At 40.5% G+C, this 26,195-nt stretch overlaps 1 protein-coding gene across 11 annotated transcripts in view; it reads left to right on the top strand.

Moving 5' to 3' along the window:
• FAT1 (FAT atypical cadherin 1) overlaps positions 1-26,195 on the top strand; it is a 127,114-nt gene that overhangs the window by 7,195 nt on the left and 93,724 nt on the right. For all 11 annotated transcript variants that reach the window (XM_044455259.1, XM_044455258.1, XM_044455249.1 and 8 more), the window contains exon 2: positions 3,636-6,913. In XM_044455259.1, the coding sequence (XP_044311194.1) occupies positions 3,655-6,913 (3,259 nt within the window). In that variant the 5' untranslated portion in view covers positions 3,636-3,654. The remainder of the gene's footprint in view (positions 1-3,635; positions 6,914-26,195) is intronic.

Genomic DNA, 26,195 nt, shown 5'->3' with positions numbered 1-26,195 from the left:
AGTACTGTTGGATTTTGCACTGGCATAGATCTTTGTAGTCAGCAGTTTAGCATAGATATTGGTAAAAGCATATTTAACTTGGGACTTTCCTGGTGCTCTTTGTTGGGCATCATCCTTGGAGTGTTATGCTAGTGCCCTCCAAATGTGCTGGAGTGCAATTCCCATAATTTCCAGCCAGCATGGCCTTTAACCAGTGATGGAAGTTGTAGCCCAGCACACGAAGAATATTGGTTCAGGAAGGGTACATGGGGAGTAATTCCCATCCAGGATCAGCATCTCTGATTTCAACTGCAGTGGGATCAAGTGCTTAACAACAAGCTCTTAGAAAGAGCCAACCAAATTCTCTCTGTATGCAAAACTGAAAAGATGCTGGCAAAACACTTCTGTAATGTGGTTACCTGCCCCCTGGTCAGCTTCTAGTTAGTAACTTTTTTGCATGACCCTTTACCACAGTCTGTTGGCCTTACAGATTGTCCTTAATTTTACAACAGCTGATGTACAGGCAGTCTATGAGTGATGAACATCTGAGTTATGAACCCTCTATACTTACAAACAAACTTCCACAAAGCCTCGTAATTAAAAAAAAAAAAAAAGACTGCAGAAAATCATTGCCACCATAGGGAGAGAGGGAGGCCTTTGAAGTATGCCTTCCTGCCCAACCCATCCAGAGAGGGAAATCTCTAGCACTTCCTTGCTTCAAAGAGAAGGCACTGGTGGCGGGGGGGGGGGGGGGAGAGAGATTTGCACTTTTTCCACTTTCTTGGGGGCCTGTGTCCCTAACCCCCACAAATGTGGGGGGCTGGCTACATGATCCAACTTTACATACTAATTAAAGACAAATGTCCACTTTCTCAGGCACAGAACTCTTATAACCTAGAGACTTCCTGTATTTAGATTATCTAGCAATTTAGGTTGATGAATTCACCTGATTATAGCTATGTAAATTAGATAAATAGGGGGCGTTTGTGTGAACAACTTGAAGGTGCGAGCTGTTTAGGCAACTAGTATTTTGCAGGCATGTAGAAGAAATGGAGAATTAGAGTTCGGAGAGTAGCAGGATGTCAGGCAGGTAAATATCATTTGAGCTTCCCACTCCAGTTCTTGACCACCAGCCTGTTACTTAGGAAGTGAGGAAGTTAGCAAGGATGGGCAACTTGGGGCCTTATAGAACTTGCTGGATTGCAACTTGCCATAGTCTGCTGGTTTGGACTGGTCAGAGTTGCAGATCTGCAAATTGCCCACTTTATTTTGATATCTCACTTTCTTGTTTATTTCTTAAGCCATGTTTCCTTTTTTAAAAAGAAAAGAGAAAATAAGTGTCCTTAGCCTATTGCTCTAGTCTTGGCTTAGGCTGTTGAACAATCAGGTTAACTTGTGGTTAACCTGGATGTTACTCATGCACATTTAATTAATTTCTAGGGAAATACCATGCTCCTCAGAGACAGATTAAACTGTGCAAGCAGAAACTTTTGGATTGTAGAGTGCATTTTTGACCATATATAGATAACCAGTTTAGTTATGCAGTGACAGTGCCCATCAGTTGGAATCTCTGTTTTCAGTAGTTGAGATTTAGCTATAGAGTTTCCATCACAACGTATCTTCATCTGCAACCGCATGTTGCTTTATCTTGCAATTCAGTTGGAGCAAAAAGCCAAAGTTCACTTGTGCTGAAAATGGATGCTTTAAGCATTGCACTCTAGCCAGATAAATGTGCAGTGTGTAGAAGCACATCTTATGGGCTTAGTACACTCAGTACATTAGTGTGAGTTTTAGAAGCTAACCATGTCTTTGCTATATCATGCAAAAGGTATAGACTGTCATATAATGCACTGTGTTATTCAGAGACTTCTAGTGGGAAATTTTTAAGACAAATCATCTGCCCTCAAAAAGCTTATGAACATTTAGTTTGAATCCAAGAAGTGAATATTTTAATTCATTAAATAGGCAGGAGTTGCTTTTGTCATTACAGCACAGTGCTTTGAGACTAGCTTAGGAATTAATACATTTGCAATGGAAAGAAGCAGTAAAGCTCTAGTTAATATTAATAGGAAAAATTCTCTTCATGGTGAAAATTTTTTAAAATCATATTCATCATAAGAGATAAAATAACAATGTTCAGGACACTCGCCACCTCACATGCGCACCTGTAGTGACTTGGAATTATAGAAAGTGCTCCCTCCGCAGGCAAAATGCTTGACATCAGTTTGTTGGGAGGAAGATTTTAGGAGATATTTAAAGAAGCAAGATGTTACAAAGGATGGGTCCTTTTATAAATTTGTATACCATCCTTCAGCCATGTTCTGCAGTGGTATATTTTGCTGGGGAAGCACCGATTGCTTTTTTTCAGCATTATATACCGGTCATTAGATCTAGAGTTGGGTCTGTGTATAGTTGGAAAGCTGGTGGGACTGTGACATTGAAGCTAGACACAAAGGGAGAATCTTGCTAAAGTATTGCTTGCACAAACAGTGCACAAAGGGAGAATCTTGCTAAAGTATTGCTTGCACAAACAGTGCACAAAGGGAGAATCTTGCTAAAGTATTGCTTGCACAAGTGGTTGCACAACCACTGCCACAACTGGGCTGTGTTTCATGAGCACATGCTTTGCAAATGCAGCCTGCTAGTATTTCTGCAGTTGGAAGGTTCTGCGGAGCTCTGCCAGCACTACTTTGTTTTACAGATCAACAGCACTGGAAACTTCTCCAAGTCTTCTGGGTGCTTCACAAAATTTTGAATAAAACACTAGATGTTAAATGTCAAATAGATGAAAAGATCCATGATAGCATACATTTGAAAAAACAAGACAGACTTCCTTAAACTGGGGCCCTACAGATTTTTTGGACTATAGCTGCCGTTAACCCCAGACAGCATGGATGTCCAGGATGGTGGGAGTTGTAGCCAAAAATATCTGGAAGATACCAGTTTGAAGAAGGCTGTTTCAGTTGGTCATAGTCTGTCTTAATAAAACAAGTTGTATACAGGTGTCTGCCACGCTAGTTCTCTGTGTTGTCTGTCATCAACACCGAGGTATCACCTTCCTTAAACTTGGAGTGCCGTTTCAGGTCTGACTCCCCACTTTCTCTCCAGCTGGAAGATGATGTGATCAGAAGGGAGCCATCTTCCCAGAGGCCTCAAAAGCCCAAGCTGACTTTGTAACTGCTCTCTAATTTCCCTTTTCTTATCCAAGCTTGAAGCTTGTCAGGGTAGCACAACACAGTGATTTTGGGAAGCACAGTACAGAGTCCCAGAGATGACCTGGCTTCTTACAGGGACACAGTTGTCACGATCACAAATGTTTGGTAGGCTTCCCAGGCTGGTTAAAACAGGAGCATTCCTTCTTTGGGGAACTTTACTAGGATGGGAACCCATGGCAGTTGCATCGAAACACTTAGCAACATAGAAACATAGCAAATCAGAAAAGGTCTCCTGGGACATCTGGTCTGATCCCCAGTGCAAGCTGGCTCCGCTCATATAATGTCCAACATGTGGGTGAGCAATCTTACATGGCTTAATCATAGCACACCACAGATAAATTATTTTCACTTCATAAGAGAACGATTTAAGATACAGTTTTGCATAACTTTTGAAGAACGGGCGTTAGAAACCCTTGACTAATATTCCTGTTTTTGTTTCAGATTTTGGGAAATCGCCTCCATGGAGAGCCATTTGCTGCTGTTCCTGCTGCTTGTGCAGCATTTTGGAAACTGTGAAGGAAATCCAAGACAGTATCGCACGGTGCCAATGCAGTTCACTCAAGTTCATTACAATGCCACAGTGTATGAAAACTCTGCAGTTAAGACTTACGTTGGGCATCCTGTAAAAATGGGCATTTATATTGGAAACTCCCTCTGGGATATAAAGTACAAAATAATTTCTGGGGACAGTGAGAACATGTTCAAAGCTGAAGAGTATATTTTGGGTGATTTTTGTTTCTTACGAATACGAACCAAGGGAGGGAACACAGCTATACTTAACAGAGAAGTAAAAGACAATTACTTACTAACTGTCAAAGCAATAGAGAAGAACACTAATGCGGAAGCTCGCACAAAAGTCAGAGTGCAAGTACTGGATACAAATGACTTAAGGCCTTTGTTCTCTCCGACATCCTACAGTGTTTCATTGCCTGAGAACACAGCAATAAGGACCAGCATTGCAAGAGTCAGTGCGACGGATGCAGATATAGGAACAAATGGGGAGTTTTATTACAGCTTTAAAGAGAGGACGGATATGTTTGCTATACATCCAACAAGCGGTGTGGTTGTTCTGACAGGCAGACTTGACTATTCGGAAATCAAAGTTTATGAGATGGAGATCCTGGCTGTGGATCGTGGAATGAAGTTGTATGGCAGCAGCGGGATCAGCAGCATGGCGAGACTGACTGTCCATATAGAGCAGGCTAACGAACACGCTCCGGTTATCACAGCCCTTGCTTTGGCTCCTTCAGAGGAGGACGAGGATCCAGAATACGCAGTTGTGACTGTTGAGGACAGGGACCATGGTGCCAATGGAGAGGTGGCATCCCTAAGCATTGTGGCAGGCGATCCACTTCAGCAGTTCAAAGCTGTGAGGACTTTTCCAGGAGGGAAAGAATATAAAATCAAAGCTGTTGGCAGTATTGATTGGGAGAGCCGGCCATCTGGCTATAATCTTACTGTGCAGGCTAAAGATAAAGGAAATCCTCCAAAGTTTTCTTCTCCAAAAGTAATTCATGTGGCATCTCCCCAGTTTAGGTCTGGTCCAGTCAGATTCGAAAGAGATATTTACAGAGTAGAAATAAGTGAATTTGCTCCCCCAAACACTCCTGTGGTTATGGTAAAAGCTTTGCATCCTAATTCCCATTTCAAATATATTTTTAAAAATGCACCAGATGAAATCAGATTCAACTTGAACCCTCACACTGGCCTCATTACTACGCTAGATCCCATAAAAGCACACCATGCATCTCAGTTTGAATTTGACATCATGACAAGTGACAGAAAAGCATCTACGAAAGTATTGGTTAAAGTCCTCGATGAGAATACACATTCCCCTGAATTCACTCAGACATCTTACAAAGCTTCATTTGATGAGAATGTTCCTGTAGGTACGAGTGTCATGAGCGTGAGTGCAAAAGATCTGGATGAAGGTGAAAGTGGCTACATAACATACAGTATTGCAAACATAAACTCTGTTCCTTTTGTGATAAACCATTTCACTGGTGTTATCAGTACTGCTGAAAACATGGATTATGAATTGATGCCCAGGATATATAAATTAAGAATTCGAGCATCAGACTGGGGCACGCCATATCGCCGAGAAGTTGAAGTCCCTGTTACTATAGTTTTAAATAATTTGAATGATAACACTCCATTATTTGAGAAAATAAATTGTGTGGGAACAATTCCAAGGGAACTTAGTGTTGGAGAACAAATAACAACTGTGTCTGCTATTGATGCTGATGAGCTCCAGTTGGTGCAGTACCAAATTGTATCGGGAAATGAATTAGATTTGTTTAGTTTAAATCCAAATTCTGGAGTGCTTTCCCTGAAACAGTCATTAGGAGATGGCTTAGGTGTAAAAGCATCTTTTCATAGCTTGAGAATAACAGCTACAGATGGCGAGAACTTTGCAATACCCTTGTATATTAACATTACCGTAGTTGCCAGCCACAAACCAGTAAATTTACAGTGTGAAGAGACTGGTGTAGCCAAAATGCTGGCAGAGAAGCTCCTGCAGGCAAATAAACTGCATGGTCGTGGTGAAGTTGAAGACACTGTTTTTGACACTCACTCTGTGAATCTGCATGCCCCCCAGTTTGGAAATAGTCTTCCGAGTAGCACTGAAGTAAAAGAAGATCAGCTTGTAGGTGCCAGCCTCCTTCTTGTGAATGCTACTGACCTTGACACTGGGTTCAATGGAAAGCTAGTCTATGCTATCTCTGGAGGTAATGATGATAGCAGTTTTCTCATTGGTATGGAAACAGGAATTGTAAAAATCTTATCTCCCCTTGACCGAGAAAGAAAAGATAAATATACATTGAATATTACAGTTTATGACCTGGGAATACCACAGAAGTCTGCCTGGTGTCTTTTAGATGTCAGAGTTCTAGATGCCAATGACAATTCTCCAGAGTTTTTACAGGATAGCTATTTTGTTGATGTGAATGAAAACAAGGAGCTAAACACAGAAATAATTCAAGTAGGTGCTACGGACAAAGATTTAGGGACTAATGGGGAAGTGCGGTATTCATTTCTTACAGATACAGATAAATTTTCTATTGATAGTGTGACGGGTATTGTGAAGGTTGTAGGACCTTTGGATCGTGAAGAGCAACCTGTGCATTTCCTGAAAATAATGGCTAGGGACCAAGCTAAAGAAGAATCACAACTATCCTCAACTGTACTACTGAAAGTATCCTTGGAAGATGTCAATGATAATCCTCCTAAATTTATACCATCAAATTACCGTGTGAAAATTCGGGAAGACCTTCCAGAAGGAACCATTATCACATGGCTTGAAGCACATGATCCTGACTTGGGCCAGTCAAGCCAAGTGCGATACAGCCTTTTAGATGGCGGGGATGGAAGCTTTGATGTCGATAAGCTCAGTGGAGCAATTCGTCTTGTACGAGGACTGGATTTTGAGAAGAAGCAAGTTTACAACCTAACAGTGCGGGCCAAAGATAAAGGAAAACCCATTTCATTGTCATCTACCTGTTATGTTGAGATTGAAGTAGTTGATGTAAATGAAAATCTGTTCGCTCCCCATTTTCCTAACTTTGTGGATAAAGGTTTTGTAAATGAAGATGTTCCTATTGGTACTCTAGTAATGTCTGTGTCTGCTTCTGATGCGGATGCAGGAAGAGATGGCAAGATCAAATACTCAATAAGGGATGGATCTGGTGTCGGAATTTTCCGAATAGATGAAGATAAAGGTAAGAATCTGATCGATTATTCTGTATTACTGATTATGAATTCAAATAGAAGACATAAATATATAAACATGCATGTATTTAAAACTTCAAGTATGACTTGTATGCAGTGCCTTATAGCATTCAAAGTTTCTAAAATGAGTGAATGGGGTACTTCACAAGAACTAAATTACAAAGTTTTAGTCTCCCAGTGAGAGAGTGCTTTGCAAATGCAAATGGGGGTAGAACAACTTGTATGGATGCATCCCCCCCTTTCCAGAAAAAGGTTGAAATAGAATCTACGATTAAATAAAAGAATTGAAAATATAGTCATAAAAGGCTGTGGGTGTTAAGGAACCCTAAAAGCAGTAAGTTTCTAAGAAGGCTGTGGTATGTTAATTGCCAGAGGAAAGGCATTGTGCTTTCCATAGGATCATGTATGGGCAGGGTATGCAGTTTGTTGACTCAAGCCATTGCAGGACAACAATTTAGCCAGCACAGCCAATGGTAAAGGATCATGGGGATCAAAGGCTTTAATCTCTGGAGGGTCACAAATTGTCCTTAAGATGTGATTAATGAAGCCCTGGCCTTGGCTTTTGGTCAGTGCCATCTGTGAGTTGGAAGGTAAATAGCCCTGTTCTTTGGTAGGTAGATTTATGCATATTACAGCAGGACTACTTTTTATGATTCTGTTTGAGATATGGAATCATCATTAGCTATAAAATGGCTAAAAGTTTACCCGGGTGGAAGAACGGATGTCACTTGCCAATCCCTGAAACCCAGCATCAAACCATAACATAAATGCATTAACTACTGTGCTATACGGCGACAGGCAAAGACATTTTCTGAAGAGTTCTAACTTTACAGTGGAAAGCAAACTTTCACAAGAGGGTCATTCATCAAGTCCAGTCTGAAGATACTGGTCTAGATTCTGTCTTGCTTTTCTGCTGGTGAAGAGAGGAAGACACATTTCGTCTTCTTGCTGTAGCCCCTGCAGTGTCTTTTATACCGTTCCTAAGGGTTGCCAGCTGTTGACTTTCTGGTGAAAGGGGCTGCAGAGGGAAGTGGCAGTAGGAAATAACAAGCTGTCCCAGTTCTGAAAGGGAAGTAGCCATGTAACCATGAGGGCTGAACACCTTTTAGGCCAGGATGTCAGGAGCCTCAACCTGCAAAAAGGCCAGATTGCAGCAAGAGGGCTAATATTTCAAGGGTCTGGCAGTGTCGGGAAGAGCTTGGTTAGCCTTTCACTCCCTAGCAGCCTTCCTCTCCTGAAAGTTCCCCCATCATTCTGCAACATATCCATTGCAACCACTGGGTGCTTTTAAAAAATACTTGAATGTGAAGGGGGGGTATTAGTGTTGGCAAAGGCTGGTTTAACTCTTCCCGACCCAGTAATTAGGTTTGGAAGCAAAAAACAGTGATGCTACAGAAGTCTTAATGCAGGGTAGGCAGGGAGCAGGAAGACTGTTACATCCTGTCTATCATTGGAAAGAATGTTATTGAGAAGATGGTCTGCTGGATGGGAGCCTTTTGCAGACAGCGGGCTGTGCATTTCCTGTCCCTGAGCTAAGCTTTTATGTTTGCACTCTATTTAATTTTCATTTCAAACCCTTATTATACTTTTAAAAGGATGGTTATTTAAATAAATATTTAAAACATAGATATGCACCTGTCCTGTGTATAGTGGACAGGTGTAGCTCTGTAGATCTCATTTCAGTGCTACTTACCTTCTGGGGATGTAAGATGGAGTAGCTGGATGGAATTGCAGCAGCTTTTGTAGTTTCTTAAAATACAGCCTTGTTTGAGTATAGAACAGTTGGCATCAAATCCAGTGCCAGCTTTTTGACATACATTTCCAAGTGTCCAGAGAATTCCCAGTCTCTTAAATATATGACCTTAGGAATGCATGTTCCATAGCAGTCAAATGACTCATCTCCAGGAAGGTATAGTTAGAGATTTCTTTGTGTTCCATTACTTCCTTCACACCTACACATTAAGCTACTGATCTATGATGGCTATGAGCTAAGAGCTATTTGAATAGGCCCGGGTCCAGATGTCTGGATCTTGGTAGCACAGGCAGGTTTGGTATTGTTGGATGATTTTGGAGATGTAGTTCTCTGAAGCTGAAGAAGTAAAATTCTTGGCAGAAATATCCATTCTGTTTCTTGTTAATTTTGAATTGGGTTATGTTGAAGATTTTGACTGTGGTCTTAATTTGCCTCACTGAGGATAGATTCTACTGGAAATGGTAAAAGAGATAGTAAATTCTGATGTTTGACATCCATTAGATAATGTATACATTTCTTGAGGTGGCATATACATACTTGTCCATAATTAACATTTGAAAGAACTAAATGCCACTTATGTAATTGTATTTTTAAATCTATTATACAAAACAGTTCATGTTCTTTTTTTAAAACAGTCCCAAGAGTTGTAATTAGGCCTCTCAGCTTTTACCTTCCAAATTGCATGTGTTTTATCAAATGAACTTGTCAAGGTTACAAAGCAAAACTTTAAAAATGTAATCAAATTAAGGGTGTACTGCTATGTTTGTTTAGACAGAAAAAAGGTCCTTACAAAGTAGTGAATTCTGGGAGGACAAAGGCAAACTTTGTTTTACCAGCTGATCCTGTTCATCCTATGGCAAGGCACACCTTTGCAATACGAAGAGAGGTAAAAGCTTTGTTTCTGGATTAGAAAGAGCTGGTGTCCGAAATGTGTGTGTTTGTGTGCAGTGACAAAAGTGGGGACAAAACTGCCATTTTCTTTTTGCTAGCAGAAAACTCTTTGCATTAGCAGTAACAGTGTTCCTACCAATGACCACTGTTTATGTTCCAGAATACAGAAGAAAAATCTACGTGTGAAAACCCAAGATATAGTAATTACATGGAAATGTGTCCCATCAAACACAACAGGATTAATTCTTGAGCAAAGGTGCATAGGATTGTGCTATAAAACATATGATTTAGAAAGATGAATGATTTTACTGAAACATGTTTCCCTGTAATGAAAATTCACACTCTAATTCTGAATTAAAGTGTGGTGCATGTAATATGTGTTAGAGCTGTGAAATAAGCCACTTCCATCCAAAATGATAGTCAGAATTCTGGAGAATCCTGGCTCTTTGCTTTTTCATGTGCAAACACACTAGTTTACATTGTTGTATTGCTCCCACTTGGTTCAATCCAATAGGAACTCCCTCAGGAATCCTCCACCCACCCCCCCCCAAAAAAAAGGATTGGCAGTATATCAGAAACCAATTCTGTGTGTACTATTCCAGAATAAGCCACGGATCTGCGCAAAACCTGGTTTCAGATTCTGGGCCGTTAGAAAAGCAACAAACCTGGACTCATGGTACAGATTTAATGCTAAGCTTTTTCTTCCTGGAGAGTTCTCACTGTCAGCAGGAACCAAGTGGGCGTGATCAGGCAGCCTCTGCCAGCATATTTGCATGTGCCTGGTAAATGAGGATTTTGTGAAATTCTGACTTGTTTTGTGCAAACATGGCCATAGACTTCCACCTAATTGCATTTGTCCTCTCTAGGTTTGAAGAACTGCCTGTTCTGTGCTGTGTACACAGTTTGGGAAGGAAACTGTGTGACTAACTTGTGCAGGGGTTGTGGGAAAATTTCTAGAGAGCTTTGCACAACAAATGCTATGATACAGAAGTTACCAGCCAATATAGTGGAATCACTGGATACAAAATGTAGTAAAATGCTTAAATATAAACATGCAAGGGTTTTGGTAATGCCATCACTACAAGTTTGCCGTTTCCATGCTGGTTTTGCCAAATGCACTTAAATGAGCAGCATGTGATCTTTCTTCTGAAACAAAACACTCAAAAAATTGAATCAAGTTTGAAGAAGTCCCTTTTTCTAAAGCAAGCACATATCAACACCTTTGCTCTAACTGAACAAACAAATGTGCATAGCAGAGCTAGTCACCAGTTGAGCACATGTGGAATCGGAAATGAAAGATTGATTTGGATTCCCCAGTGAAGCTTTTCAGCCTTTTCTCCATAATTGCACCTTTCTCTGCATCACACCTCACTTGCTAGGCACGTGGGCATTTTCTGAGTAGTTTTGTTTTTACTTTGCTTCAAGTGTATGCTATTACCTTAGGCTGCTGTGGGAACATTGCAAGCTCTTCCTTGTCTGTCCTCAGTGGTGCAATTCCAGCTTCTGTTCCAAAGCTGAAAAAGATTAGCTTGTCTGGGAACCCAATCCATGCATAGGCTCCAAGATAACTTTCCTTCCTTCTCTGGACCCAGTCAGGATCTGCCCCATGAATTTATTTATGCTTTGTTCATTAGCTTTATTTTACACTAGAACTTGTATGTTTGGGATCCCCAACTCGAATTGGGGGAATAGCTGAAGCTTTTGGTGAGACCACGAGGGCAAGTCTTGTCAGTAGGGGACCATCATTGAGCATTTGTTTTTGCTCACTTCTTATATGTACATTAGCTTCCAGCTTGCTGAAGCCATGAGCCAGTGGCTCGAGCTGAAGGGTAGGAGCTAAAGAACTGTTCCCATGTGTTTCAGCTACTGGGGATGCCATGCAACTACCCCCACCAATACTGAGGAAATTGAAATTAGGTCCTTGGTAGGGGATTTGTTCCCACTGTGGGGCCTGGCTATGTGCCTGAGAGGATATGGGTCAAGTGGAGAAATCTTGAAGGAGCTACATCAGTGTAGTGATGGGAAAAGGAGATATGGTATTGGAAGGAGGGCTGGCTAGGTCAAGCGAACATGGCCTAGATTGTATCTGTAGGTTTGATGGTTGCCGTGTCAGCCTGCCGGTAAGTAAATGCCAGATAGGTGCAGAACAAGTCTTCTCTTTCATGATGTAATAATGGATGAGGCAGCTTATCAGACACATATAACCAAGGCTTGGGTGGATGAGCAGAGAGAGAGGCTAGGTTCTCCCAGTTGTGCCCAGCAGGGTACTTGGTTCAGCGTCAGGGTAGACTTGAAGGCTGGACTGAGGTGTTGCTATGGTCCATAAGGATTTCATTTATTTCTGCAGGCTGCTTGCCCCCCTGCAGGGTTTGCATCTTGTGTTAGGCCAGATTAGGGATTCTGTTGATACCAAATGGTGTAGGAAGAAGGGCTGGCTAGGCTGCCTTGCTGCTTAACAGACTTACTATCTGAGTGGACAGAGGTGGCCTCATATGTGATGTTGGGGTCCCTCAGGCTGTTGGAGGATGTAAACATTAATGCTAAGGAAAACCTGTTTGGGGTGGCTCAGGATTGCACAGTTCCCCATGACAACCATGAAACTGTCCCAACTAGTCATTGACCCAACTTGGATATCAGGGCATACCCCAAGGCTGGTGTTTTGTTTTGTTCTGTTCTGTTCTGTTCTGTTCTGTTCCAGGTGGACATGGTATGGTGATCTGAATGCAGGGGAAATGATTTCAGTCCCTTTATTCAGTTATCACCTGCTGAAGTTTAGACTGATGGTGACTCTTCTCCTCTGCAAGGGATGGAAGGGCATTTAGATGGTCTGTCCCTTGAACCTAATGGATCTGGTTAACAGAAAATTCTGCGAGATTTCCCAGCTGATATGGCTGGCAGTCCTGTTTTAATCCTGATAATATCTCTGGAACACAGAGCAGCTGACCTGATTGCCCTCGTGTGCTCTCTTGGTATGCCAGCATTACAGTGGTTGAATCCAGCAAGGTTGCCAGAGTATAGCTTGGTCTAGTTTTATTGGATAAGCTCCAATTGGTACAGATGTTTTCTCTGGCCTCAGCCTACCCCAAGGGCCTTCCTCTGACAATGAGCTTCAAGGGTGGCCCTAAAAGAGACAAGAAGGAGGAGGGCTTTCTCATTGCCCCTCCAGCCAAATTATGGAATGACCTCCCCATGGAGGTTTGCCTGATGTCAACATTGTCATCTTTTCATCATCAGGTTTAAATGGCCCTCTATTTTCAGTCATTTAATGGTATATGATGGGATATGTCAGCAATTTTAATCATGTCTAGTTTTACTGAAATGGTTTTGGATGTTTAAACATTTCAATTCTGTATATTGGAATTTTATATTATGTTTTATTATCTGTATTTTATTGTATGAGAAATTGTTGTGCACTACCCATGAACTTCAGCTGTTGTGTGGTACTTAAATAATACTGAAACTGATAGAAAAAGATTAAAGTTGTCTTATCCTCTATGCTGAGGTGCTGAACCAGATCAGTTTCCTTTGTATGCTTTAAAAAAAAGGGGAAAAGGTTAAAAAAAGATGCCACTAGCAGAAGCAAATGCTTGTTTTGGCTCTTAGAGGCAGAGAAGTTGGTGTTTTCCTATTAAGACTGCAGGATCAGCAGCGAAGGAGATTACTTTTGCACAGAAAAATATCTTCCAGGCTTGTATGCTGCTCCCACACACTTGGCTTCTGAGTGTCTGCCTCATTACTCTCACTTTCCTCCTTCCAATTAGGACAAAACAATGCTTTCCTGTCCCTGTTACCATTGTGCTAGCCTCTACTCTTTCTTTCCATTCACCTTTGCCAGGGTTGATATGATTTGAATCATGATTTAAGTCACTACTCAGACTAGGTTTAAATCATGGTTTTCTACATAATTTGCACGCATGCCTGCCTTACCTGTAAGTAGAGAAACTTCATTGAAATATTCTGTTTTACAGCCTGCTGCCCTTATAAGTTTTCTCCTCCAGGGAAAGAATAATAAACCTCAGGCTATGCACAAAAAGATCCCAAAACTTGTGTAATATTTTGCTCAAAAGGTTTCACTTTAATTTTTAATGCTTGCCCCCTCATCTCACACTTAGCTTCTTGTGCAGATCTATTCCACTCGCAACAATCTTCCTCTATTCATTGATTTTTTTTTAAATTTAGCACTTAAGAGGTAAGAGCTTGATTCCATGTACATAGGTTTGCAAAGGAACAATGGGATTAAGAGCTTTTTTCTCAGCTCTGTATATTTATTTTGTAACATTTTTGCTGTGAAGAAGAGGCATGTGATCTCTGCAGACACAAATTCAGTTTTGAGAACTGTAAAATGAAGCATCTGTGATAATATCTTCAAGACAGAAAAATTGCCCAATAATCTTACAGAAACCTCTGGAAGAGCATGGCATTGTGAATATATTAATGGAATTCATTTACCAAAAATTTACACATTGCGTGAGCATATCATGCTACATAATTAAAAACTAATCCTTATTTTATGATGAATAACTTTGGACTATAAAGTATCTTAAATAGAAAACTATCTTTAGATAGATTTTGCCTCAAAAAGCATTTTGTTTTTTAAAAAAGCCAATTTAAAAAAGATTTAAATAAAAACCATTTAAAATTTTTTAAAACTCTGCTTTTAAAAAACATTGATTTTAATCTACCCTGCTGTTGGTGTTGTTGATGATGTGATGAAACAGCTTCCTTGCCCTCTTCCAAAACATCCCATTTTACAAATAGGGGTGCCTTAGGAACAAAATCATTTGTTTCCTAAGAGAGAGACTGCAGAACATAAGTGCATCAGCAAATCTGTGCATTTTTTTTTTTTTTGTCCTCGTGAGGTCAGTTGCATCAGCTATTACAAAGGAACAAAAAGCATGGTTCTCCATGGCTCTGAAAAAAATGAGTGGGGGGAATCCAAACAGCACAGGTCTGGGAGGCCATCTGGCTAACTACTCTGCTGTGAATGGGCACTTGCCGAAATAAAGGTCCAGAGGCCTTGATGATCTCAGTTGCAGACAGTCCCCTAGGTTAGCTGGTCTTTTGCACACATGTTGTACAAGCCTCATGCTTCCCTCTTGAATCTTTCTTCCAGAAGTTGCTGGGACTCCAAATAAAAGATTCTGATCTCTAGTCCTAGTGGGTTGCCATTTTGCTGCTTCTTGGTAGACATGTTTGTTCTCCTCCATTCCCAGTTTCATTTTATACAGTAAACTGGTACATTCATTTTACCATTATCTGGTGACTCACTGAAATACTTGTTTCTTGCTTGCCAATTGCAGTACCCTCTGCATGCTTCATACAAAGCTAGTGCTCTGCTCCTGCCTTCCTCTTAGAAAATTATGTAAACATTACACTGGGATGCATTCCCAAAAGGACATTAGGTATTATAACAACTTGAAAAGTATTTGGCCTGGAGAACTTTTATAGCATTGGTGATTATATGTAACTTTCTATTTTTAATGCTTTTAGAATAATGGATTGTGCTGATTTCTAGTATAACCTATCATTTGCATTTCCCAGTTAAGCTAGCACAAAGAGGAGAGGGCCTTACACACCTGTGATGTGTCCTGAGTGTCTATAAAGCAGGTACAAAAATTTTGGCAAGGGTGGGACTCTTGCATAGGTTTTTCTAGAAGCAATAATGAGAGTGGTCAGGCTTGAATTGCGAAGTCCTGAGTTCATGGCAGGAACTGACCCACAAAGCTCATTGATACTTTCAAATCCTGGAAGAAGACAGTGGAAGAACACTGAAAGCGAACTACGACAATTAATATAAAAGCCAACTGGCATGCCATGTTTTCAGTGTGCTCTCCCACTCTATTTTAGGCAAAAAGTTGTGCTCACAATTATGGAGACTGCAGTGAGGTTTATGGACACTATAGTCATGTGTTTTGTTTCACCACCCCCTTTGCTCTTCTTTGCTGTGCTCTCTCCTTACAGGGCCTTGTTTTACTTTTTAAATGAAATGGTCCAGACCAAGAACAGTTTATAATATAAGGGTGTGGGAGTGGGGAGGGGCTTTTATTAAAAATGTGCTCTGTTAAACTTATGTGCACTTTATATTTTTAGTCAGTACGTTTGTGGCCACTAGACCATAAATATTACTCTTAAGCAGTGCAGAAGTCCTTTAAAAGTCAGTTTAAACAAGGTTCTGGATTATGGCCATAACTTTCTCCCACAGTGTGTGTTAGGACAGACTTATCTTTTAAAAAATTATATGACTATACAGTGGAAAGAATGTATTTTTCCAGATGTTAATAGTGATACTTTGTATTAGCAAGGTAGGGATAATGGTTGTTCTGCCACTTGACTAAATTCTTCTGTGCTTATGGAAAGCTTTATCCAGTTTTGAAACTGCTTAAGGAGTATGCAAGACTACTTGGCATAAGGAATCATCCTTATGTCTTGCCTCGCTTTTTTTCCTAAGGACTTGGAGCACAACTGAATGCTTGCCTGCTTGGAAGTAAGGCCCACTGAATCAGCGGAATGTGCTCCAGGTTAACAGTGTAGATAGTATTTTAGCCTTAGGTGAACTCAGTGAGATATATAGGGCTGTGCTGTTAGTTGTCTTTTGTACTTTTCCACAGGACTGATTCCACAGAGTGACATTTTAATAAAGTCTTTGATTCTCACATGACTTTTATTTTTAATTAGATTTATATCCTACTTTTCTTGTCTTTTAACTTAAATTGGTCTGCCATATACAGTGGTACCTCGGCTCACAAACACCTCAGTTCACAACCAAATTGGATTGCGAACAGAAATTTCAGGAAAAAAATTCCTCAGGTCCCAAACTCTGCATTGGGTGACGATCGTGATCGTGCCTGTCTTCCCTGCACAGGTGCGATCGCATCACATTCGTGGGAAGAGGGTAGATGGCCACGATCATGGTCACTGTTCTGCAGGGAAGACGGGTGTCATCACGGTAATGCTCGGAGGAGGGGGTAGATGGCCACAATTCCGGTCATGCTCCTGCAGGGAAGACAGGCCGATCATGGTCATGCTGGGGGGTGGGAGAGGGCCACGATTGCACCCATCTCCCCCACGAGCGCGCTTGCGATCGCACCCATCTTCCCTGTGATTAAAAAATTTACAGACCTTATTCGCATTGAACCTTATGGGGAAATCTGACTTGGCTCACGACTAATTTGAGTCACGACCAGAGTTGTGGAACGGATTAAGTTTGTGAGCCAAGGTACCACTGTAAATGCATATTGTCTAGAACTTGACAATTGATTTTTTTTCTACTGATTTATAATGTAGTAGCAACATTTATATGTAGCAGAATTGGTGTGCCTTAGGGTACCATCTTACACACGTGTCAACAGAAAAAAAACCATCTCTCCCAGCATCCCCCATCTAGCATGGTTCACAGGAGAACACTGAGAATTATGTAACATTTTTTCTAAGCATGTACAGAATTACACCCTTACACACACTAAGAAAAATTCAGTGGCCTATTTCAGATTTTATGAATGTACAATGGACAAGTGGAATGTGTGAGCAGCATGTTAGCCATTTCTGATTGCAGTTAACACAGGAACTATCTGGGTATTTAAATCCCCAAATGTTGGGCTTTTAGGGGTTAAAGAACCCAGAATGCACGTGGTTTGCTGCATTGATTCTGCTTTGTTTAACTATTAAATAACCTAGAATTTCTGAGCTCAAACATAAGAGAACAATTCCAGAATGGGAGTGTTCCAGTACTGTTAATTGAAAATTGAAATGACTTATATGCAGTTTGCATGCCCCAATTATCTATGGGTTAAACAACCCAGGAATTGCTACCATGACATGTAAACCAGGTCAATGTTTTTCTAGTTCACAGTACTAGAATTTTGTATTGAATAAAACTGGTACAGTACATTTTAATGTGATTTTATAGACATTATAAAAAGCATAAAACAGAATAGCTGACATCCTAGAACAATTGCATGAGCAACATAAAATGCGTTATTGCTGAGTTTTCTTAAAAATGTGAAATAGAGACTGGGAAGAAGCTGCACTGCTCTTAACTGTTTGTTTTGCTTTGTGAGAATGGAAGCTGCTGAGCTCTTTAAATGCTCTGCTAGGTGACTCATAATAGCCGTTAGTAAATAGGAGGTGCTCAATATGAAGGTGTGGGGATTCTCTTTCCCTCTTTCTGTGGCTGTTAGAAATAAGCGTTGTTTATTAGTGATCCTTTTGACTGGTCAGATAAAAGCAGACAGGTCAAGAGGACCACTGAGATCATTACTGAGTTTAGGTGTGAAACAGTCCTATTTGGGCTTAACATTTTTGTGTAAAAGAGAACAGATCCATTAAGTGAAGTACACATGGAGATGAATAAAATTTTCTAAGTCTGTATCATTTTTGTTAGTTTGTTCTTTTTCCTTGAAAAGGGGTTGGCAAGCAAAGGAGTAATGAAAGGAGATAATGTCTAATGTTGTGGAAGGTGTCTCTCATTGGATTGCTGCTGTCATTTAGCAGATTAATTTGCCACTGTAACACCTTTGAAGTATATATTAAGGTCAGTGAAGGGTGGTAGAAATGATTTTGGGCTTAAGTGTACCATGTAGCCTTGAAACCATTCTATAGACCTGACTCTTACTATGTGTATAATTTAATGTATATTGGAAAAAATTAAATCAATGCATCCTTAGAACTGCCTTCATGTTCTAATATACCTGTACTGTTACCTAATATTTCAGTGTCAACAATATCTTGGGAAAATAAATCATTCTATTCAAAGAATGATCATTCTTTTGAAGCTCAAGTCAATACAGATATATATTTGGAGGATCTCTACTGTACATATTTTTGTACAATAAATGAAAAACACCGTTTTCTAAGAATATGCTGTATATGTGGCCATCAGGAACAAAGTATAGTATTCCTACATTTATGCATGAAATGTTTGGTGCATTACTATTAATAACAAAACTAGTCTTTTTCCATATGGAATTAAAGATGAATGATCCTTCTAAAATTATTCTAAGGACAAAAATGAACCCAACATGAAAGCTAATACTGCCTTTTTTTAAAAAAGGTCACACTAAGGAAGCTTTCTCCAAAAATTTTTGCAAATCAGAGAGGTTTTCTATATCATGGTGGAAGTTGAACCAAATCCCTTAGGAAAATCTTAGTTAGACCATGTGCCACAACACAGGAACGGCTGTTCCACAAGCACTCCATAACACAGTGCAATGCTGAGCAGGTGTTGATTTCTTTGGGCAGAGACATGCGCATTGAGTGAAGTGCTCTTGGAGGTTTGCAGGGCTCAGAGCTTTTGCTCAGGGCTTTTAGGTAAAAAGCTATTCCTTGTGAGGAGAAGCCCTACCTTGCATTGGGCCTGACAGAATGTTCACTGTGGTGCTTTGCTACTTAAGTGGTGATACACAGTTACTCCATACGGAGTTTGTTTATAGGAAAACATAAGGTGTGAAGGGGGTCATGATCTTCCGCAAAGGAAGGGGTTTTAGCCCTAGAATCAGATATTTCACATTGTTTGCTTCTGTAAAAGTAGAGACTGCCTTTTGGCTTATCCACTATGGTGAATATGGCTACCGTTTGAATATATAACACCCATATTAAGAGTGGTTGTGTCATGTGAATCTGGTGAGAGTTGGTTATGTGAGAGTTAACAACCATTGCAGAACCTGTGGTCTGTTCTAGGATTAAGGAGGGATTGTTTAACCCTTGCATAATAAACCTGTACTGCATTTATATGAGATGGATACTCCTAAGTGGGGTTGCATATATAAGCTGATCCCCACAATAATGGAGCACAGCAAGATGATGGGCACAGTAATCCACAACAAGGTGTGTGATCTGAAGCTGGACATTGTTTTACATTTGTCCATTTGTGTGGCTAGATAGTATTTTGCAAAAACAGCAGGTATGTCAGTTAAGAGCTTCTGCAATACACATCTTTCTATCTTGAATTGGCATGTCTTGACAAACTTATCTTGCATACAGGCATTTAGCAAAAGTTCATCTAATCAGGTGTGCTCCGTAGCCCTGGGGAATGTTCTTTCAACTTGCTAAGGTGACTAGGACTCTGCTCTATATTTTCATCAAGTCAGATACAGGAAGTAAAAATGCAAATATGCCCATTGCATAACTAAAGGCAATCTGAAATCTTAAACTCAACAAAGCCAAAGTGTTGGAGAGAATTTGCATGCTTTATTCTAATTTGCTATATGGTGCGATGACGCACACACAGTCACGCGCACACAGACAGGTCTGTCTATATTTCAAGGAATGAATAAAGTCAGTGTACACCAGGATTTGAGCCAGAAAGAGGCTCAAAAATGTTTCAGTTTATTTATATTAAAAACATATATCCCAGCTTATTTACAGGAAAATATTAAAGCTATTGACGTTTTTGAAATCATGTAATATATATATAATGTGTATCATTCATCATTTCGAGTAAGAACAGTTATAAAACCACAGTACTTGTACTAGGGATGCTAACACCTAGGAATGCCAATATTAACCAGCCTTGGCTTCGGCAAGGGGTGGCATAGAAATGTTCTAATAAAATAAATAATAAATAAAGGCTTTAAGAACCTAATGATAAAACCGACTTCTTGCTGTGTGAATCCTGCCATCCTTGCTGCTGACTTGAGGGTAGGCCTCTGAAGGCATCAGTGGGAATCTGCTTGCAGTGCTGCCCCATGTTCAAGGTGGTCACACAGAAAGGATCACGATTTGACTTGCTTAGGAGCTGGAAACCTGCTCTTTGGCATTGTCCATACCTGAGAAGATGACATGAAGCAGATCAGGCACCCCTGGCTCGTGCTGCAGAATCTTTTGCAGCAGGTGATATGGGTGCCCGATCAGCTCCTCTGTCCTCCCAACTTTTTAAAATTAAATTCTTACTATGTTTAATTACCCCCCCCCCCACCACCCTCCCTGTAGCACTATCAGACTTATGTCCTGAAGTATATTGTTTGCACAATGAACTCAACTTCCAGTCTGAGCTGGGCTAATGTGTAGAAAGCTAGCTCTGCTCTGCAAGGGGCAATGGGTAGCCCTCAGCGCATTGTCCCAACCGAGGCTGAAAGTCAACCCCTTCACACTTCAGGACATGAACCCCACTTGGGTAATGGGGATTCTGGTACCTGGGGCAAGCTGACATCAGCAGTTGTGGCTGTCAGAGAGGGGAGACCCATTCTTCACCCCAGAATAGCGCCTGGGAGGAGGAAGAGGGAAGGAAGTACCCACAGTGATCACTTGTCAGGCTCATCATGGGTAATTCACAGAAATGATCATGCTTCCATTGGTGGGTGATACCCACGGTTGGTTGTTGTGACATCTGAACAGGGCCATTGTTTGAGCTACTTCCCTCCTAGCTGTCAGAACCTTAGCTGTAATTTCTCAGTTGCTGTTTTTCAGCTAGCTAGAATCTACAGCCAATTAGAATTAAATTTACCTGATCTTGGGCTCCTTTAATAATATTCAAGTGTCTGCACCCCCCCCCCCACTTTTAGGCTTTTACTAAACAACTATGAGGCCTTTGAGAACAACCAAACAAGGCCCCCAGGGGCCATACAAAGTAAACACATGCCTATATATATATTTTATATAGAGGCATTTCTTCCCATGCAGTAACCACAATTAAGACCTCAAGTTATGATGTGCATTCCACACATACATACAATTTATGGATTGGCATTGGTTTCATAGTCTGGTTTTTTTTTCCTTCCCTGTAGGGAAATTCTGCAGTAGGGTGCTCTTTCATGGGTTTACAATATTTTCCATCAGGCTGGAAGTTGGCAGACAAGTAACTCTAGTTGGGCAGTAGAAGATTTTTAATTGCATATCTTTTCCAAAACCTGCTTAGCAACAATGTGCGTTCAGCAAATAAAGTTAAGTTTGCTCTGTTTCCTTTTTTCACTGGGAGCTTAGTCTGCTGGGATGTGAAAAATTCTGTCTGGAATTTTCTGCTTGATCCAAGGCAATACCCTTGTACTGCCCGACATGTATTGTAAAAGAGTAGACTGTGTCAAAGTGATGGCAGATAACAGTGGAATGTGTGCATGGATTATGTCTTTATAATTTTTGGTCCAACAGCAGTGCCTTTTTGTTTAACCTTCCTTGTGCACAAGATTAGTACCAGGCATAGTTTGGCTTTTTCATCTCCTGTCTCAGTTAGAAACATGGCATTTTCATTTTTTTTACTCCAGATTTGAAGTCCAAGGACATGGCAAGATGAGAATGTACTAAATGGAGCACTTTATCCTTCTGTACTGATACTTGCTAAGCTATCATAAAATTGAAATCCATTCACTGATGAATGGAGCAAGGAGTAAAGGAGCAATACTTACACCTAAGTGTGGGTGGCCAGGTGTTTATGGATTGTACTTCCTGACCTGAATAGTTACTGATCAACAAATGCTATTCCACTTGAGTTAGGAATGTTGATTGCTTTTTCTCCAGGGGAGGGGGGATTGCTAATTATATAAGCAAAAGGTTTGTTAATTCACTGTGAAATTAGGCTTCATTGTGTGGCAGTTAAAACATATTTTCATATGTTGTATAGGTTTTTAGGAGTAATTTAGAAATGGCTACAATAAGCATATCAGATTAACTTATCCACTGCCAGTTTTATTAATCATTTATTGAATGTTGTTTACAAATTTGTATGGTAAAAATGTGGCCATACTACCATATACTGATTTTGTGCAGGAAAGTGCTGTTGACAGCCATACTTTTTCAAAAATGTTTTTCCTTATTTATTTCCTATGGTGCCGTATTATCGAAGGTTAGAAGTATAACAGAGACCTGAACTTATGTATGTGAGTGTATATGTGTCAAGATAAATATTTCTTACCATGCATGCTGTGTGCTACAGCATTTTTTCATATACCCTGACAAGGAAGAAGATGGCCAGGCTGTCAGATCAATTGTCTGTCCTTTTGCTGCTGTGGTTCAAACAGTTGTTGTGTTGCAGCAATTCAGGTGGCACCCTGTAGAAGTAGGGCTGATGCACAGCCTGTAGGGTGATAAATGAAGCCGCTGTAGCTTCTGTACTGGCCATTCTGATTATCAAGGGCTCTCCATCCAATGTCGGAGGCAGGGATCTTTTTCAGGCATGTTGGGTGTGTTGCAATGGGACATGTCGAGGATTGAACTTGGGCCCTTGTACATGCAAAGCAAACACTCTCTTCCTTTGCTGTAGCTCTTTGTGACTGTGCCCTGCCACACACGCATGTATGCAATTTGTATTGGACTCATCCCATCCCAGAAAAGGTCTCCCACAGCATAGCTTCTGGATCTAGGACCTTGATGTCTGCTCTTCAGTGACAGCCAGTTCATTTGGCTACCAGGAGAGCCTGCCACTGCATACACTGGGCTCTTGGAAGAGCTCTACCAGCTGCTGCTGCTGCTGCTTCCTGCCTGCCTGCCTGACCCATTTCTACCTTGTGTCTCTTCCACGAAGTTCCTGTGAAAGGTCAGCACCTTCTTGCAATAGTTTGCCCAGTGGCTTGTGAGAGTCTTGCAGATGGGGGACAAGGATGGTGGGCTGAGAGAATGGAGCAGGAGCAGGTAACTAGCTGCCTTCCAATTGTGTCTTGCTGTCCAGCCATTGAACCAGTGGCTTGCTATGGTAATGCACTGCTCCCTTACAAAGTGCATTGGGTCAGGCCAGCTATGGTAATTCCCTGCTGCCTTACAAAGTACACTGGGTCAGGCCTTGTGTTAATCCCATGATGACTGCAGCATTGCAGAATCGCTTGTGTGTAGGTAAGCAACCACAAGTCAAACATTACCTGTATCTGTGAGTAATAAGATAACCGGGGTGTGACTTCCATCAGAAGAAAGAAAGAAGGTGGGATAGGCTGGCAGGGGTTAGGTTCATGGGGGACTTCTTGTCAAGCAGAATAGCATATAGACTGTGTGGGCTCTTTGGGACATCTGCACTCACATTCCAAGGCCCTTTTGGAAAGTGTTCCATGCACTACATCTGGGCAGATGTACCTCCAAAGTCATTTGCAAACTGCAGTATGTGTGCAGCTTCCACCTGCAAGGACGACTGTTAGCTGCATGATAGGTGCTTGACCCAAAGCTTCTGCAGTGATGTGGAGTCTCCACTGCATGTGTTACAATGTCTGTGGTGAAGGGGAGGAGCATATACTCATTCCTGTGTTAGGTGAAGAAAACAGTCAGCCCAGCAAGTTGTATGAATTGGTTCCAAGCATTAAGAGGTCAAGCAGTGTTTGTGCATAAGTGAACCAGGAGTAATGATAACATTGCAATAGGGTACCAGACTTCCTAATGTAACTTGGTGGCTTTCTAGACTCTTCTTTCCCTTTGTTCTCCCAAGACATGTCACAAAAACTCTGCTGGCAACAAACTAGTTAAGCCTTCACTTTTTAGCTGTATATGCCCAAGTAATTTTGGCCTCTTTACATCAGACTTAATACACAGACATATAACTGTTCCTGTGCAGAACAACTCTGTTACTGGCCTCCAAATCTGACATACAAGCAACCTAGTTAAAAAGCAAGAGCTATTAAAATAACCACAAAGTGAGATAACAATAGCTGTCTGCTTTGCTCCCAAAAGATTTCCTGAACTGGAAGTAATATGTTGAGTTCTAAAGCAGCCCCATCAGGGACTCTAATTGCATCATTTCTTTTCTTTTCTTTTTTGTCCTCATTGTCTTGAAGTATGCTTATACTTAGTGACTGAACAGCCTTTTCCCTTAACTCCTTCCTTTTGTTCATATAACTGGCCGTCTAATTTTTACAGGCTCAAATAACAATTTTGTTTTAAAAACATGTTTCTGGATTTATTCTGTTTAGAGAACAGTAGAAGCAAACCCATCATACCTCCATTTGAGAATGCACATTCAGAAAGTAATACGGCAAAGCTGAGAGTAGAAAATGATACCTGCAACTAGTAGTAAAATGTGCTTTGTGGGACTTTGTTACTTTGGCAACCCCTCCCCCCAAAACCTTTACATTGTAAATGTAATTCATTCCTTTCCTTATTGTATTTGCAATGCTAAAACCACCTTTGAGCTTTCTGGACCTGATTTTTTAAATGTATGTATGCATATATGTGTGTAATTAATCTTTTTTAATCAGATATGCTTGGCTTCTGATTTTCTCTTTGTTCCATTCTGTAAGTTTGCTTTGGAGCTGCTTTATGAGTAGCCACACCAGTGATGACAGACATTTTGTGAATGTGTATACTCCCCCTCCCCCGTGGCAACTGTTTTGCAAGATTGCCCATGCTACACTCTCAAAATTCAAACTGTGCCTAGTGGTCCATACAATGTTCAGGATCCTTGATTTAGCATTTTCATTGGCTTGTTAAGTAACTGCCTAGAGTTTGTTCTGAACCAAATTCCTCATACTTAAGGTCAAGTGGAAAAGTGGATTTAGATTCAGCAGGAGTTTTTCTTCCAGACATGTAGAAGGAGGACTGGAAGGTGAGTATGTGATCTATAACTTGGGCCTCACAGAAGTTTCTGTTTGTAACACTCAATCCTGGCTTGGCATGATATGCAAAGCAGCCCATCCTTTACCAGGAGACTTATTTAGATTTAGGCAGGTGGAAACCTGGATTACACATTCATGCACATCACCTGTTGTCAGGCAGCTGAATGTGTGAACTGACTCCACTGAAAATACTATTGTGCTTGAAGAGATTAGTGGGTATTACAGAAGTTTTATCTGTTAAAAGATCTTTAGTAATTTGTTTAATTCATTCACACTACAAGTCATCAACTGATAAATATGCACAAGTGAAGCAGGTGATAGCAGTTTATTAGCTTGTAACAGGTCTGTGGTGTATTGTTTCTACAGTGTCCTTTCCTTTTAGCCAGCCACCCACAGAGTACAGTGCAGACTGAATAAATGATCTCTTTTAAACTCTCATATGTAAAGAGAGAATACAAAAAAAGGATCCTAAGCCAGTTCTTAAATAAGAAGATACACACCAAAGAAAACAAGGCCTTCTTAAGGATTCAGATATTGTCAGCTCCACAGTTTGCAGGAAATGCAAATGCCTTGCTTATGGAAAAGGCAGATTTCTTGAAAGTGGCAGTTCTGTGAAGCCTTTGCAGATAAACAACACAAGTCTTATTTGTCTGTGATGAAATGTGTTACATATCTGCATCAGCTATTTCAAAATGCCACTGAATAATTCTTAGAATTCTTTTGGAATGGCAATATAAGTGGTACAAGATCCATAGCTTATTACATCAAGGACAATCAGAACAATTGGCAGCATCCTCTTATGTTAATTCTATCCAAAATTAGAATAGATTAGGCACTGATGAAGGTTGTAATTTTCAGCATGACCTTTCAGATTTTTAAGAATTTATATCATTTATTCTGTGTGTCTTAACAGTACAGAACAATTCTTGAGCTGTAGTTTTAAAATCTAACATAGCTTAGATCAAAATGTCAGTGTTATTGCTGTGTGTGCGTGAATAAATGTCATACCCACAAAACTTGGCTAAACAAAATATTTTCTTATGTATTACATTCTTTCTTGATAAGGGAGTACATTATTAATTTGAGCATGTACCATTGACAGGGAAGGCAATAATGTTGTTGTTGCTTGGTTACCATACTGTTGTCTTGATCCAGTTCCTGCTTGTATGT

The sequence above is a fragment of the Varanus komodoensis genome, unplaced genomic scaffold, assembly GCF_004798865.1.
Source record: "Varanus komodoensis strain SLA01 unplaced genomic scaffold, ASM479886v1 scaffold8, whole genome shotgun sequence".
Lineage (NCBI taxonomy): Eukaryota > Metazoa > Chordata > Lepidosauria > Squamata > Varanidae > Varanus > Varanus komodoensis.
Note: the sequence above shows the minus strand (reverse complement) of the source record. Positions and strands in the feature narration are given on the sequence as shown.